We start from the raw sequence: 16966 nt of genomic DNA on the forward strand, positions 1-16966 counted from the left end.
AGGATTGGGTGTTAGACACAAGCACAAAGCAAATGTACAGATTTAAGAGACATGTGAGGAATAATAGTGGCGTGCAGTGCAGGTCCGCTGCAAATCACGATTTACATTTGTCAGTCAGGGCCTGATCCTGTGAATTGCTGAGCAGAATTAATTAACAGCCTAAGATACCATTAAGTCAATGTGGACTGACAGTGTTCAGCAGTTCTCAGTATTGGGGGGCCCTTAAATAAAAGCCTGCCTACGAATTCCCGTTCATGCGAGTAACAATATTGCAGACATCTACAGTGATAACATGAATTATTCACATCAGTGTAGCATGAAAGATGCAACTTGCAAAGGCTATTTAAAATAACACATGAACATTAATTTGTGTACCTGTGATACAATAGCGGGTTATCATTTGGCCCACTTTTCACTCGTATGTGTATTCCTTTTATTTGCTGTGTGCATAGGTCTGATAGGAGGACATAGAGGAAAGTAAATACAGGAGACAGACATCTATAAACATTAATAGGAAATGAGGACGGGGGTTACTGATTAGCTCTCTGCTCATATGAAACTCTTAGATCACATCGGAGAAATGTGAGTTAAGTGTTTTACCATTCTTCTTTTTTTAACCATTATCTGATCAGAGAAGCATGAAAAACACTTTATTGCTCACTAGGTATTTTTTTTTCCTGTGCTAGGAGCCCTCTGCAGGAAGTGAAGCTGAATTTCACGTATCTTCCCTTTCTGACGTCTCCCGAATTTCTAGGAATGCCCCTTCCCTGTTACTATATTTGGAGGTAGTTTCTAGGAAAAAAAAAAAAAAAAAATATTTGGGACGGTCTCGGACTCACCACACCTAGTCTCGGAGGACTGCGAGCCCCGGGTCTCCTGGCACGGCGCCCGCGGAGTTGAGGCGCTCACGGCTCGGGCTCAGCAACTCCCGGCGCAGGCTGCACGTCTTTGTAGCACTGTTGGAGGAACGAGCATGGAGAGGGAGTGGGAAGGGGAGAGGTGTCTTTGTGGCAACAATGAGTGAATCTTCTCTAGTTTTTTTACTGGTGGCTGCTTTTTTTTTTCCCCGTGCACTTTTTTTGTTTCCTTTCTTCTTTAAAGGAAGAGGATCTTAAGAAAAAACCCCACAACCTTCTCTGCATTCCCCCCCCCCCCCCCCCGCCCCGCTTCCCCCTCTCCCCCTCCCCTTGATGTGGCCTCTTGTTTAGCTTGTGGCGTGACCGTGATGAAGAAATGTTTCTGGGCGCCTGGCAGGGTGATCTTTTTATGTAATGAGTCAGGATTTTGCCAACGGAAGGAGCCGGCTGGGAGCGAGGACCGGAGGGCTGTCTCCTTCAGGAACGGGAACTGCCGGGCGAGCGGCACCCTCTCCTCGGGATCCCCGCCCGCCTCGGGCGTCCGTTTATTCACGGCTTGCGGGGGCACCGGCAAGCGGTAAGTTGCGCTCGTCTTCCGCGCCCCGCCGCCGCCGGGGAGAAGCGTGGCCGCACGCACGTCCCCGCCGCCTCGCAGGCCCGCAGGTGGGGCCGCGCCCTGCCGCGGGGATGGGGCCGGCACCTGGGCGGGCGGCACCTGGGCGGGCAGCGCCGGGCGGGCCGGGGCGGCCGCGGCAGGGCGCCCCAGGCTGCCGGTGGGGCGGGGGCGGCCCGGCGCGGAGCCGCGCATCCCGGGCGCCTCCGGCACGGCGGCACGTGCCCCGCGCCCACCTGCCGCAGGCCGCGGGGTCGGGGCCCGCCTGGCGCCGCCGTTTCGCCGGGCAGGGGACGGGGCCGCCGCGCCGGGCGCCCCCGGCAGCCACAGGTGTCCGCTCCCGCCGGGGGCCCAGCCGCCGCCCGCCGCCCGGCTGGGGCCGCTGGGCTCGGCTTTCGCCGGATGTGAGCAGCTGCGGCCGGGCGGGCTGGTGGCGTCGGTACGCGGCGGTTGGTAAGCTCGTGTGCAGCAGCAGCGGGGAACATCTTCTAAATCATTACAGTCGTAAATAAGTCAGTTAATTCCTCTTCCTGCAGGCCGTGTCTTTTATTGTAACGTCTCTGCTTTGCCAGAATGCTCATCAACTTCTCTGCGCTTCCCTTTCAAGGTGTGTGTGCTGGTTACACGGCAGCTCGGCCAGGACAGCGTTCTCTGGGTCTGTCTTCTGGTTATTGAAAGCAGAAGTGTAACAGTGGCTTCTCGAGCACACTGATCGGTTTCTTTTAAAGTAACTGACAGCATTTACCTATTTCACTCATCCAAGTGTAAACTGCAATGCTTTTACACTCGGACTTTATTTAGAAGTTCTGTCGGAATGACACACCGAGGATTTAGAGAGTATGTTCCTTTTGTCTCCACACCTTTACTTTTCCTCCCCCCTTTCAAAGAAGTTCTTAAGAAATGTAATGCTGAGGGTAGTAAGATTTAGACACATGGCTGAATACTTGAAACCACCACTGGCACTGGGAGGAGACCTAACTACAGGGGCAATATTTTCCAGTTTATCGTACAAATAACAAATTGAGAATAAGGACAGATTCTCTCCATCATGTGCCAACTTAAGTTTGAAACACAGTGGAACAGATGAACGAGCAAGGTGCTGCTTGCTTACTTAATAAATAAATCACAAAATGTGAATAAAATCAAATAGTATCTGTTAGCAATTCCTGCTGTCCAGAAAGTGTAAGACTGTAAATTGTGACTTGGCTACAACATTCTCTCTTACTAGGCTGAAATTTACTCACTTTATAAGCAATGATTCTCTCAGTCGATTGGGCATATCTTACACAGATACTTTACTTACAAATTGAATCTCAGAAGGTTGTGGTTCCAGAGTCGGGGTTTTGGGGGCGAGATGAGCTTATGTTTTATCCAACTGGCCCACAAAGTCCCGCTTTTGGTGGTCACTTTGTTCTGCAAAAGAAACCAGTACGTTATGGGTCTTACAGTGGACATTAAACATAGTAAGCAAACTACTGCTGCACTTAGTAAAAGGCTACTATACACTTTAAATAAATAATAACATTTCAACTTTGATGTTGTCTTCAGTGATAAAAAGCAGACAGAGAATTTATCATTCTGAAAGTTAAACACACAAAAAAATCCCCAAACCCAAGTTTTCTAACTGTTGGTGTTTTTCTCTTAAAAAGCCAGCAAAGGCTGTAGAAAAAGTTATGTTTCAAAGAGTGGTCATTCAATATAGGTGAATTGTGATAAAAGGAAGTAAGTCTCTAAGAAAAGAGAGGCAGTTTAAACTGTGAAAACAATGTATGAACACCAGTAACATTTGTATTGTCAATCCCCTCCTCAGTTTTTCTGCTCACAAAGTGTTCAGTTTTAATGTATCCCTTCAACTAGCTGGGGTTTTTTGTGTGCCTGTTTGTGTGTCTACATGTGTACAGTCTATATCTACGAATCAATTTAAAGATTAGTAATCTTTCTACTGCTAAAAGTTGTAGAATATATTTTTATGAGTAAGGCACTGTAAACCCGAGCTTGGTAGAGCTGTTTAAGTTCCTGTTACTATTTACATTTTGTTACTGATATCCTAAAGAATCTAAGCATAATTTTTACTTTAAAATCATGTAGTTGTACTTTCCTCATGGATGTTGAAAATCTGTTAGTAGATAAGCTGAACTTTCTTGTGGTTCTAAATATAATGTACAGACAGTTAAGACTGAATGAAACACATGACACACTATATAATTTATACAATGGCTCATATATACAGCACATGCACACAAAATACATACAGGAGCATCTTCTTAGTTGGTGTAAACGTGTCTGTCATAGTTTTGACATTTTATGCCAGCTAATCACCTGCTTAAGTTACACATGAATATCTAGACAATCACACTGTGATCACATTATCATTGCATTCAGATTAATTTTAAGTGGTGATCTACTCAACCTGGCTCAATTTGAGTATCTCAAAAAGGCCTGGAAATTCAGCTGAAGTTACACAGTGATACAGTGTGAAAGTAAAGCTGTTGGTATATGATATATAGCATGATTATATGCAGGATCTCTATATTCATACAAATGGATATCATGCTGAATGATCCAGATTTTTCTATGGAATTCTAGTATTTTACATTTTATAGCAATATAATCACTACACATGTGAAATAGGACATATCCAAACCCCAGTGCAACAAATTTCTCGCTTGTTTAATGCTGAAATCTGATGTGGAAGAGCTTGGGTCAGAATTGTGCTGCTAATATGCCTTCTAGATACTATTTTGCATGAAATAATGCTGTTCAAAAGCAGCACTTGTGAGAAGGTTACATTTTCATGAACCAATTAAGCTACAAATTTAACTGTTGAAATTTTTTATTTTTTAATTATAGTACTCTGTGTATGAATACATTCTAGATCTGCCCAATATTACAAGTTGTCAGATTTGGATTGGTTTAATTCCTATGGTCTTTTCACTAGTATTCTGAAAACATAAGAGCAGAGAATCCGAGATTAGAAAGTGTGTCAGTGTGAGGACTTCGCTTTGAGGGAGAAGAGAAACAAGTCGACTTACATATCTGAACAGCAGCAAAGATCAGCTCTGCTCTGCTGAAATAGAGCAGTTGCTTCTCACCAACTATTACTTTTAAAGCTCTTACATTAAAACATGTAGTTTTGTATAGCTACTTTCAGTAAGATATGCTTTATGTAGCGCATTTTGTTAACCAGCTATTTTTAGATATTTTTTCAAATAGCTTCTATTTGAGTCTCTACTGAAGATACATAAATTTCACATCCATTCCTTCTAGCACCAATAACCTAGCTTTAGAATTAATAGACTATGTAAATGATTAATGAGCAGTGTTCAAGAACACAGTTACAGTTCTGTAGGAAGGCCTTCCTCATACAAAATTTTTACTCACATTTTCCCCCATTAGTAAGCTTACAGAAAGAGCTCCTGTTTGTCTCTAGTGTGCAATAAAACAGACAATTTTCTACTACTATGGATGTTGCGCCTAATATTAAACTTTAAATATGTGTTCATTTTATATGTGTCACCCAAATTAATGATGATTAGACAAAACAGTGATAGACTCCTTAAATATCTGTGCTATAAAAATTCGATCTCTTTTCCTCACACTGGTTTTCCCACAAGGTTTGCGTGCAGCATGGGGTGGTGGCCTCAGAGCTGAGACTCCTGAAGTGCATTGCGTATCCAAAGCATTAATAATTAAATACCTGGGATCAGTCTATCTTGCTATTTGAAATGAAAAAAGAAATTTACAGAAGATAAAAAGTAGATAGTATGTTTTGAATCAAAATTAATTTTCCTTGAGATAAAAAAGTAATGAATTATTTAAAAAATATTTAGAAATATCAACTCCAATTATTTATTGCATTTATAATTTATAAAAGTGAAATCCCTGCTAGCTATGTTTCTATTTAAAATAATTTTTAAACTACATTTTTAGAACTACTTTTCTGCATTTTTAAGCAACCCTTTAAAAAACACCCTGCTTACAAACATTGAATCAGCAGAGGATTAGCAAATGGCCTAATCTGTTTACTTTTGAAATTTTATTGAAAGCAGTGAAAAGACCGGGATCTCGACCAGAATTCAGTGCCATGGGTTGGGAATTGGTCTGTGGCCTGCATTTTCTGAAGCAGGGCCTCAACCTTTGATATCTCCTGACCTCATGTTGCAACAGAAAAGTTTTGTGACTCCCCTCTGATCTAGCCATAGAAGAAAAGAAAAAAAAAAAAAAAAAAAAAGAGAGAGGGAGGTAATGACCCTGAGTTTGGAAACTCATGACCTGGAACAACTAAAAATTTTGCCTTAGTGAAGGCTGAAAAATCAGTCATCCCTTCCTGTGAAGCTATCCAGGGTTTTTCCAGGGCAAGAACACAGACACCCAAGGTATGATTTTTAAATTGTGCCTTGTTCTTTGCCCTCTGTTAGACGTTACACATCAGCACTGCTTGCCTGAGAAAAGCCTGGACCTCATGCCACAAGGAAAAGTTATGTGAACATACACCAGTATGTTCAGAACATATTTTTCAAAGGTATCACTCAAAAATCCTTTTTTATTTGCCTTAAATATCATATTTAGCAGGTTGTGAAGCAAAAAAAAAATTGCAAGATTTGTCATGGCTTTAAATTATTAGAGCAAAACCACTGCTATCACCTGGAAGTGTAAGAAGCCCGTAGTGGAAGAAGTGGTAGAAAAGTGGTTATTTCACATGAACTGCCAAAACCACTTCAGACAATGTGGCTTGAGACTATGAAGCTTCTAGTGAAATTAATGAATTTAAGGCATCATTTGCTTTGTTCACAGTGCACATCAGTTAATAAATACGCAAATCTCTTCTTGGAATGTCATACACTGTTCGCAGTCAAACAGTGCAAACGTAGGGAATTTGGTAAAGGTACAAACATGGAAAAAAGGAACAAAGAATCAGCCTTTTTTGTCTGCTGTCAAAATGCCTAAGTAATTTCTGTTTACAAGGTTTCGGTGCAAGGGCAATATTTATGTAGGTGGCATGAATGGACAGATGTTATTCAGCTTGTGGATTTTTTTCAGAACATTTCTACAACATGTGCAGAATAAATAAAGATAATGGGATAATAGGAATAGAAATAAAACCCCATCTATTACTGAGGTAACTTGCTTTGTGAGGTAGCATAACGACCACATGTTAGCAGTTGGTTTCAGGAGGTTACCACCAATTTCTGACTCCCTGCTGGATATAAGGCTCTTCAATTGTCAACATTTTATTTTTCACATTGGAAACATAATTCTCTACAGACAGGCTCCACAGTTGTAAAATTTTATTTTTTTTCTTTTCTGTTTAGAGAATACCTGCTCCTAGCTGAGCTCAAGGGTCTTAAAAATGATGCATCAGTCCTATCTGATTTCCTAATGTTCTGGATGCTGACATCATTGATACACATTAATAACTTTAAACAAAACTATTTTGATCTTTTCAGTTAATACTGCTGTAATATTTTAGCTTAGCTGTTAATGGGGAAGACTACAATTCACCAATGTAATGTAGCATTGATGCATTTTTGCTATTTTAAGTCTCCCAGCTTCAGTCAGACAGTCCAAATCCTTTTACTGGAATCATGACCTTTCTATATGAACTGATATAAAATCATAGCTAGACACCAGTTCTTTAAAGTAATAGCTTTTCTTTTGCTTTGTAGGTCAGAATAAGAATTAAAAAGACAAAAAGACAAAATGTGTTCTGTCATCTACAACAAGGCACATGTAAACGGTTTTAGGAAAGGGCGAGAAAAATAATTTCAGGATGTTTTAGGATTGGCCCACAAGGGTCAGTAAAAATAACTGAATGCAGTAATTTTACTGAAGAGGTATTTCTATTTGTTATATATTGCTATTGTTAAAAATGTCTGTTGGAGTCAGCATAATCTAGATTTTTGCTTTGATGTTGCTGCTGTTTGTGTAAAAGCTTTCTTTTGTAAAAAGAGGCTAATTTCAAATCACACAAACTTCACACACCTCTGTCAGTAGGTGTCTGCCTGGATGCTGGTATAAGTCCACAGTATTTCTCTCCACTGAAATCACTGGACCTACATCAACAAAAAATACAGATGAAATCACAGCAAAATTTCTGGAACCTGAGGAGAGAACCGGGTTCGTGTTTTTGTGTTACAAGACAGACAAACAAAGAACAAGTGTATTACACAGAACATCATACTAAATAATATATGAGGAACTAGGCTTTGCTTTTTTCAACAATATCATTACTTTTTATACATTGCCACAAGAATCTGTTGAAGAATATTCCTCTTAGGTGCTATTTACTGTGGATTATTTTAAAAAGAGTAACTTTTCATTAGGCACATCAGTTAAAGAGGGATAACTAAAAGTTCCAATGTCCTACCTGTTTTACTAAGGAGATTTCTAAACATGGAATATCCAGTCTTTACTAAATTGGGATACTTCTTTGTCTTTTTACTATGAGTGAGTGGTGGTTTTGTGTGTATGGAAAACTGCCCACATGGTTGGTTGGAGAAATATTCTGAAATTCTTTACAATGAAAGATGTTACAGGATTTTATTTTGTTTCATTGTCTGCTGTAAACTAATGTTTGCTCTGTCACTGAAGTAAGAGTGACAAATAAGAGATGCAGGTCAACTGTTAATGATGAGTATTCTGTGGTTGTTTTTTTGCTTTTTGGGAGCTGAAAGAACAGAAACTGTCCTGGATTGTCTGTGCTTTATGCATTTTTAGCTTCCCAATACTAACAGTATTTCTAAGATAGCTGCTTCAGAATTCACTTTGGTGAATGGACAGAACAATTTTATACCTCCAAAGTGAATGAGTTAGACGCTATTTGAAAAACTACAATTTTTGTATGCAGTGGACTAACAGGAAATTATGAAATCCTGAAATATTGTTGGAAAATTGTTCTAACTTTAAAAATTTTTCTTTATAGTTGCATTCTTGATGTTCCACAGCACTCACCACTTCCTGCATGGCTCTTACCGCAGGGAAAATGAGGGACTTTTGGGGGCAGATGTGTTTCCATTACACTATCATAATGCCCCTAAAAATCCTTATTGCTCTTGCAGTATTCTTCTGTGTTGCTGGGCCTGGTGTGAACTCCTTGAAGACCTAGCATATAAATACAGCTTTTCTGTAAAAACATTTTAAAAAACCCCACCGAGTTTTATTTTGTTTATCTTATATTATTTTTAGTCGTGTTTACTGTTGCTTAAAATATAAATGGCAAGATAGGCAACCACCTGTTGGTAAACAAATGTCATAAGTCATAAATCCAAGGGACATGCTGATAACTGCATAGTATTATGAAAAGAAATATATTTTGGCTTAAGAGTGAGAGCTTCACCTTTTTGGTATGATTAACTTGTTTTTAACATAAGAATTCAGCATGTATGTCTCTGAAAACATGACACAGATATTGCAGGCTAATTTGAACTACAGCTATAGTGAACCTCACTTAGAATATTAACCGCTTTTAAGAACACACATGAGGCCGTTTATCAAATGCATAGATCTGCCCAGTACTTCTATTTAAATTAAATGCACAAAAATATTCAAATACAATTTTCATGCAGTCCCAAAATACATTTACAATTAAACCTAGAAAAGACATTGTAGATTCTCAGCTATTCCATGCTTACTCAGCTTGCCAGGTTTTTGTGTGGATATTTCTCTTGCAGGGGCTTTTGAGGAAGGATGGACGGCATAGTCTACTGGTAATGCAGTTGTCCTGTGTTGCTTTTCGCTCTACCTCTCTGGGTGAGCATGAGAGATCCCCAGGACAGGAGGGCCCACACTTAGTCTCTCAGGCAGTTTATTCCTGCTAGGTGGCAAGTTCCCCTGAAGCCTGCAGATCTCCACAGTTCCTGAAGGAAAAGGCCGAATGTATAAATGCAAATGTCTCTTGGTTCTGTCTGGGTATTGCAGCACAACATATCATCAGTTTGACATGTGCAGTATTAGTGACATTTATTTCAGTAGCTGGGTGTAGGACAGTACTATAACTGGTTTGTGTTAAATGTACTTGACTGACTAGCTTAAAGGAAATAACATATAGAAGGTATCATATCATCCCTCTGACAGTATCTAATATCTATAAATGACCTTCAAAATATTTGGTGACATAGGAAAGAAACTAGTAGGGTAGATTATCCCTGCCCCTTTTATATTAAAGTTTAATCCCCAAGGAAATGCTCTTCTTCATTCTGCTAAAGGAGTGTTTCTCATTTTTCAGGCAGGAAAATCTTACAGGTTAAGTCATGTTCTATAGGTCACAAAGCAAGCTTGCTGTTATGACTGGAACCCAGAACTTTTGATGCTCAGATAAATACCACAAGAAAATTATTTTCTAGAAGGACAGAATGAGCCCTGTTGCACAATATTATATTCACAGGTCAAAACATGCTGGTATATGCATTTCAATATACAACGTTTCAATGTGCAACAGCATTTCAAATATATGTATAGGCAGAAAGCAGTGGAAAAACTAGTGATTGTATTAATTCTAAATTTTCTTACCAATACTTCAGTGTTTCTATACAGATTGCAAGATGAATCCTAGCACCTTCCGACATAAATGAAAGGTGTTGTAACACAGACCGGCTCAAGGCTTATGCAGACCTTAAAATTATAAAAGTTACTTAGAAGGTATTAGATTAATTGAATGATTAATACTATTAGTAAAGGTTTTTGCCATTTGTGTGCATGTTTAGCAATCCTTTGATTTCTAAGTAACACTCCTAGGTAAAGGCTCTGCATCTAATTGAAAAATGTTTTAAAAAAAAGGGTGAGACCGCACATACTCTGTGGAGTCCTGTAATATTTAAGGATCAGTACTCTCAGAGCTATAAATTGTATTGCCTTTATAAAGAAGATACTGCTAATATGAACAGACTGGAATTTTGATTACTTTTTAAAAGTCTTTTGGGGGCTATGCTAGTCACAATACTATGTAAAGAATACTGTGGTAGATCTGAGCATTAAAACTGATCTGATTTTGTCTTTGTCCTATGTTACAATCTCATCTTATATGTAATCTTTCAAGGATATCAGAATTATTTTTTTTTTCCTTCAATGTAAGCAATCTTTCATAAAATTTCTTGCACATAGAACTTGTAGATCTTAACAGCTGATTCTTACATGCCTACATACATACAGGACACAGCAAAAGTCAGATTCCTTCTGAACGTGTGCTCTGTAAATATGTAAAGGTGTATTTATCATATGACACTGCTATCAAGAAAAATATTTGCTTAGGCCTAGAAATCCTGAGATTAAATCCAAGGAAGGGAATCAAAATCAGTAACACTACACTCCAGTCCCTTTTGTATCTAATAGGAATCACCTGACATGCAGTTGTCATTTTTTACACAATTTTATCACTGAATAATATGCATTAGAAAATGAGAGCCAAGCACATGGTTTGAGATGTGTACTTAAACTTCTGAATTCAAATATGTGCTTCAAATTGCGTATTTTAAAAAATTATTTTGATTTGAAATATTATGTTAAAAAACTCTCTGGATCTGATACAGCCCCAGAGGAAGGACTGCAAAACTCTTCTGTAAGACTGTCCACTGAGGTTAACAGCACCTCGTCTGTGAATAGGGTGTGAGTAGGTTTCAATATTAAATACTTTGTAGAAGATAATTTTGCTGTCTGGTTGTTTTTTAAATATAGGTAAAGAAAATATTTCTATTAGCCCCTTCTTGGGGATTTTGATTTCTTTTAATTATAGGACCAAGAGTCATTAACATGAATGAACAAATTCTAAAAGTTAGAACAGTAGCAACTAGGTAATATTTTTCAAATAGAATTTCCACAGTGGAAAAGATATTAAATGTTTGTTATGTGCCAATAAATGAGTAATACCAGCATACTTTCATTATTTTACAAAATGGAAGGGCATTAACAACATTTTACGTTTTTATTATACAGAAAGTTTTTTGAGTGCCAACGATCCCATAATAGATAAACAAAAATAGCAGAAGAGACATGCAGTTATTAAATAGGCTGAATAAGTTAACCAATCACACTTATGTATTGAATAAGCCCATTATTATCTCAAATTTTGAACATTACCTCAACTGTATGTACACTGACTATTTAAAATGTTATTCAGAATACAGAACTTGGCTCATCCATTTTAATAATATTTATTTATTTACTATGTTATTTGACTTCCAATATGTTAGATCCAGTTTCTTACTGAATTAAGATAGCATCAATTCTGCTTCAGTCAATACTCAAGGGATACCACTGGAGCTCCCTGTGCCATTACCTGGTACATATGTCCATAACATACATAAATAACAGGATCAGACTTTGAATGCAGGAAGCAGTACTGCACCGGTATCACAATGAAGCTGTTCAGAAAAGCTAGGATAAGCCGTTTGGTTTCGCACTGTTAAGAGAAAGATGTGGGAAAGGAAGAGCTATAGCAGAGTAGCAAGCCAACTGCAAGAGATAAATCACTACTCAGATGCTGTAAATAAGTTTATAGAATAAAGACCTAACTAGTTTTCTGAACAGGGGACCAGACTGTGGCCAGAAGTAAGGGCAAAGGAAGAAGACTAGTATTCGTGATGAGTCTGCAATGTATCTTTTCCTTAACTGGTTAGTTTTGGGAGCAGGAATGCATAAAAAAATAAACTTTTTATTAATAAAAGGTCATTAATAAATGGCCACTACTGCACTTCTCAATTCTACTAAACTGCTTCAGACTTTGTTACTTTGTTGCCATTGATGGCTGACTAAGTATGTGTAAATGGTTTTGTTTTCATTTTCCTTAGATTTTAAATGTGCATAAACATTTTTATTCCAGAATTTTAACCACCAGTGCCAAGATTCTGACTCAAGTGGATCTTTACAGTTGTATTAAAAACAAGTGCAAATGTAAGTTATGAGATACAGTGTTGACGTAATCTTAATTATAGCTGGAAGAAGATTTGCCAGTGTGTATACAGTGTAGCAATACAAGGAATCATTGTAAACTAATAAAGATCATTAAAATAAATCACACATTTCATAACCATGCTTTCATCAAGATAATATGACCTGTTTTACATTTAAGCAGTTAAAATAGAAGCTGAAATATTTGGAGATGATTAACTTATCCAGTAGTCAGATTAGACAGGTGATATTACGCGATAATCTACTGAGGGACTGGAATTCTTAACCAAAATGATTTTTTGTTGAATTCTGGGTTGTCATCGTTTTTTTAAGAAAAAAACACTTAAAAACTTTCTTTACCTTTCCAATAACAAATTTATTTTTTGTATTCCTTTAAAAGAGAAATCTATGGTCTTGCTATGACTGCTGTCTGAGGCTTTCTGAGATCTCTGTGGTGAGAAACTAGATTGCAGCAAATTAATTTTATATCAGAGGAAGCACTAAGATATTCATATGTAAAGCCAGAGAATCTGTCCTAGTAATTTTCCAAGTTCTGAACTAATCCATAACAAAATTATCCCATGACTGTAGTTGGCAGTAAAAACTGAGTGTGTCCAGAAGATCTTCAGGTTATAGTTTGAATCAAACATAGACTGTGTGACATAATCTGGACTCATATTCAAATAATCTAGGTTCAGTATCTTGCTAATTCATATAAAATCATCTTATCTTCTAAATCTGTTCTGTTCTGACTTGTACCAAAATTTCACAATAATATTATTTTAAAACTCTGGGTGTATCTAAAACCAAAAAGGAAAATATCCCCCTTGTTAGAACGTATCTGAAATGAAAATTACAGAGTTTTGGTTCCAGTCTGAGCATTAGGAGATGAATGTTTCAGATTCAGGAGGTTCTGGATTCAGGATCTGGGCCCTGTTTTGCCCTCTAGGCACTCACAGGAAAGTGCAAAACACCTTCATTAGAACTGAAGCAAGGTAAGGTATGCATGCACTTCACCTATCAGAGGAGCACGTTCAGCTACCAGAAAATTTCAGAGTGCATTTTCATCTGGAATACTAGGCCAGGGCACATCAGCTTTCGCCTTAAACATAGTATATTTCTGCGGCAGCTCTTTTCCTATCTCCTCCTTTGCAGATTATCCAGTTAATAAACAGAAAGTTCCAAGAAGTCAAAAAAACCTCCAAGACCAGAGACAACTCCTTTTCCAGATACTTCTGCCAGAAAGTAAAGGCTGAGCCACAGCTGCAATTTCCTGATAATGTACTTCTTGCTAACATCCCAGTATGGCGTATGTGAGTGGAAAAATTACACCAATTAGTCAATTCAAGCCTCCTGATTTTCTTGTAAAGCAGGTCACTCCATGCACCTTGTCCTGCAAAAGAGACATGCATCCAGTGTGGCAGGCTGTATAATAAAACCATGGCTTTGCTGGGGGCTGCACAACACGTTGGTGCATGTGATAGAAGGAGACTGCAGTGCAAAGCTCGATCTGAGGATAAAGTACCCTCTGGCAGGACCCTGCAAGCATGGTGGGAGGCTGGAAGACACCAGTTCATTGCCTGCAGGGCAATACTATGGCTCTGTCCTTTGTGCTGCACGTACTAGTTGGGACTGGTCAGCAAGCTTGGTCACGATTATTTTTCTTTTTGCTATTTTATTATTGCTATTTTATGTGTCTGGTTTTGTTGACTTTTTCTCAGACTCATCCACAAGATAGCAAGAAATGGTGAATTGCTGCATTGTGAGTTTCATCTCACCTAAGTCCCTAAGAAAATTTCCTTTATCATTGTTAATAACGGGATTGAAAAAAACCCTACAACTCTGATCCTGCATAACAAACTGTTTAGCTACACAGTTTTAACTGATTTCACTAGGAATTAATATGAGCAGAGTAGTTTTGCAGAGTATATGACAATACCTGTAATAGCAAGTTTATTGCACAAAAACATTAACATTCCTAATGAAACATAATAAGGGGTGGCGTTAACATTATATGTATTATATATTCAAGGATGTAGTCTCACCTTTTATATATATCACACAGAACAGAACAATTATTTCCCACTCTACCTACAGAACACTTAAAGAACACTTCAGTATTTCAATGCTAATGAAGCACAGTATGGCAGTGTTCTGGCAGTAACATGGAGTTTTAAACATATTTGGGAGTTCAGGACATAATTTCTGTTCTGTGACTCTACATTTCTCAGTCTTGATCTATGTGTTTCACACTTGGGTGTTAAAAGATTGGAAAGAACAAATAATAATTTCAAGGGGCTGTACCTTATTTTGGAACATGTTTTGTACTTCAGGCTATAGATAATTATTAGCAGTCTTTAACATTAGAAATATAGAAAATTATGTGCTGAGAAAAGGCATGGGAATGAAAAAAAAAACCCAACCCAAAAATGCAGAGTAAACCAAAGCCTCTTTAGACTGTAGGCCACTTGCCAGCTTCTTAAAGGAACTTTCAGTTCTGCTGCTTGCTTTGAGTGTAGCAAAAAGATAAACATTTTCTTGTTGCAAGTTAGCAAACACTGCCATGTGTCACAAGTTGATAAGCAGTATCAAGAGTTGTATCAGGAGTTTCTTAGTTCGTTTGAACAAGATAGAAACGTGCCGGAAAGTTTTGATGTGCTGCTGAAAAATGAAAAAATTGGTCAATACCCAAACTGTTCTGCTGAAAAAAGGTTTTCTATCCTTAATAACAGGGGCTTTCATTGCTATAGATAACTTTTCTTTCTGTTTGTGGTAAATTCCTCAATGTATCTACCTCCTTTGTACATTTTACATTGTGGCTTTGTATTTTCGAGTGGTACAAATACAGGAGTCTAACTCCTACACTGATAAACTTAAGCAACTATGCTAAAGGCCATGGCACAACAGACAGAATTTGGCTTAGTGACTTTGTTAGATGAAAAATAAGCATTTTCTGCTCTGTATCTTTTCACATTAACTGTGGATGTGGGGATCTTGTTTCATGTTTTTACCTTTTGTAACTATGAAAAATTAAATACTGTTCATTTAGCTGTGGTACAAAATGGGTGCTATGACAGGTTCTGCCCTACACCTCTGTTTAACACTATTCCTTAAATTCTTGCCTGATTATTTTTCTGATGTAGGTCTATAAGCCTTAGAAAAAAATGATAGTGTTTGACTCTTGATACTGTCACCAAATTTGTATTTGAACTAAGGTCTGCCAAGGTAAATATGAAAAATCCTGCCATATATAACCCAAATGTCACTTTTAGTTAGCTTTTTGTAGTGGTATGCAGCATAATATGAACAAGGAGAAACAAGGTAATGCGCAGTGATGTAGTGTCAGGGTTTACTGGCAAAAACTGGAGGTGAGTATATTAATCATAGATGATAAAAACATAAGAAAAAAGGTTTTCTTCCCAGGTTGCAGGAAGAGACTTATCCTACACTCTAATGACTTTTTTGTACCATTTATTTTATTGAACAACTATTTTAGAAAAGTTTTAATATCTTTTCTTACGAAATTACTCATGCTGCTTTTGTAGTCTCTTTCCCCACTAAGACAGGCTTTTAAGCACCACTGACATTTGTGGTATGCCAATTTTTATGGCCCTAGAGAAATAACTGTAGTACACTGTCGAGAAAATTGTGACACATTTTGCCTGGAAAATGTTGTTACACTCTGTCAAAGAAATATGAAGAATTTATTTTAATATCCTGTCTCACAATATGGGGTAAAAGGGACAAGAAAATTAGGATGGGCAGATGAAATGTATACTTTAGCAAGATGTGATCAGTAACCAGAGGGCTAATATTTTCAGTTACTTGCAAGACTTCAACGATTCCCAGATGCCTGAAGTAGGGCAAGCATGAAGACTAGGAATTTCTTCTGGATTTGATGGTTGCTTGGCACTGTGGAATGTAGATACCTTTGCCCATTTGTATAATTGTGCCCTTTGCCTTGGTTTCCCACTGGGAGCTCACAACTGAATACATAGACAGTCTTTCAGGACTTCCTTCCTCCTTTATTTAGTGCGCACATACAGGAGATGCATGTGCAGGATGTTTATTGAAAGGAATAAAAAAGTTTTACTCTTCCAGCAACTGAATGCTCACGAGAGAGTGTCTCACACATCATGGATATTTGCTGAAAATAAACATACTCCTGTCTGTCTTGAAGGAGAAAGAGCAAAGACTTTTTTCCTCTGTATTCTCAGACACTGAATAACATTCTGCTGTGAGACAGAAATTGTGTGCAGATGCTTGGCTCCTTAAAAATATAAACAGTTTTCTTGGTGGCACATTTATTCACCATATTAATATTAGTCAACTAGGGGTTATTATTTTTAAATTTAACTACTCTTAGACTAATAGCACAGAAGTATTGCTGTTGGCATGCTAAATATTTTCAATTAAGTAAATAAGTTAAATAATTGAATAAATAAATATTTTTCAATTAGTTATTTAATTTATTTCATTGGCTATCCTGGTTTCTTCTGATTCCTAAATCTAGAATATTAAAACTTAAGCAACAGACCAGACACTGACATGTACACATAAATTCAAGTACAGTGTATAGCTTTCATAAAACAGCACACTGAAATTAGAGGTCTCT

The 16966-nt window shown here is 37.9% G+C and overlaps 1 protein-coding gene across 14 annotated transcripts; it reads left to right on the forward strand.

The window, feature by feature from the left end:
• The first annotated feature begins 859 nt into the window (after positions 1-859).
• Positions 860-15399, forward strand: LOC130149097 (translation initiation factor IF-2-like). Of its 14 annotated transcripts, none has more exons than XR_008821792.1 (4): positions 1305-1434; positions 2007-2077; positions 12284-12354; positions 13507-15399. XR_008821792.1 is itself a non-coding variant. In XM_056338393.1 (3 exons), the coding sequence occupies exons 1-3, from the start codon at positions 1226-1228 to the stop codon at positions 13605-13607; spliced, it is 381 nt and encodes a 126-aa protein (XP_056194368.1). In that variant the 5' UTR covers positions 860-1225; the 3' UTR covers positions 13608-15399. The 14 variants fall into 14 exon arrangements, 4 of the variants coding, with proteins under 4 accessions (XP_056194368.1, XP_056194367.1, XP_056194366.1 ...); XR_008821787.1 differs by lacking the exon at positions 2007-2077 and adding an exon at positions 2078-12075 and having other exon boundaries at positions 1353-1434; XR_008821789.1 differs by lacking the exon at positions 2007-2077 and adding an exon at positions 2078-11070 and having other exon boundaries at positions 1353-1434.
• The last annotated feature ends 1567 nt before the right edge of the window (positions 15400-16966 follow it).

This window comes from Falco biarmicus, chromosome 4 (assembly GCF_023638135.1).
Source record: "Falco biarmicus isolate bFalBia1 chromosome 4, bFalBia1.pri, whole genome shotgun sequence".
NCBI classification, from domain to species: Eukaryota; Metazoa; Chordata; class Aves; order Falconiformes; family Falconidae; genus Falco; species Falco biarmicus.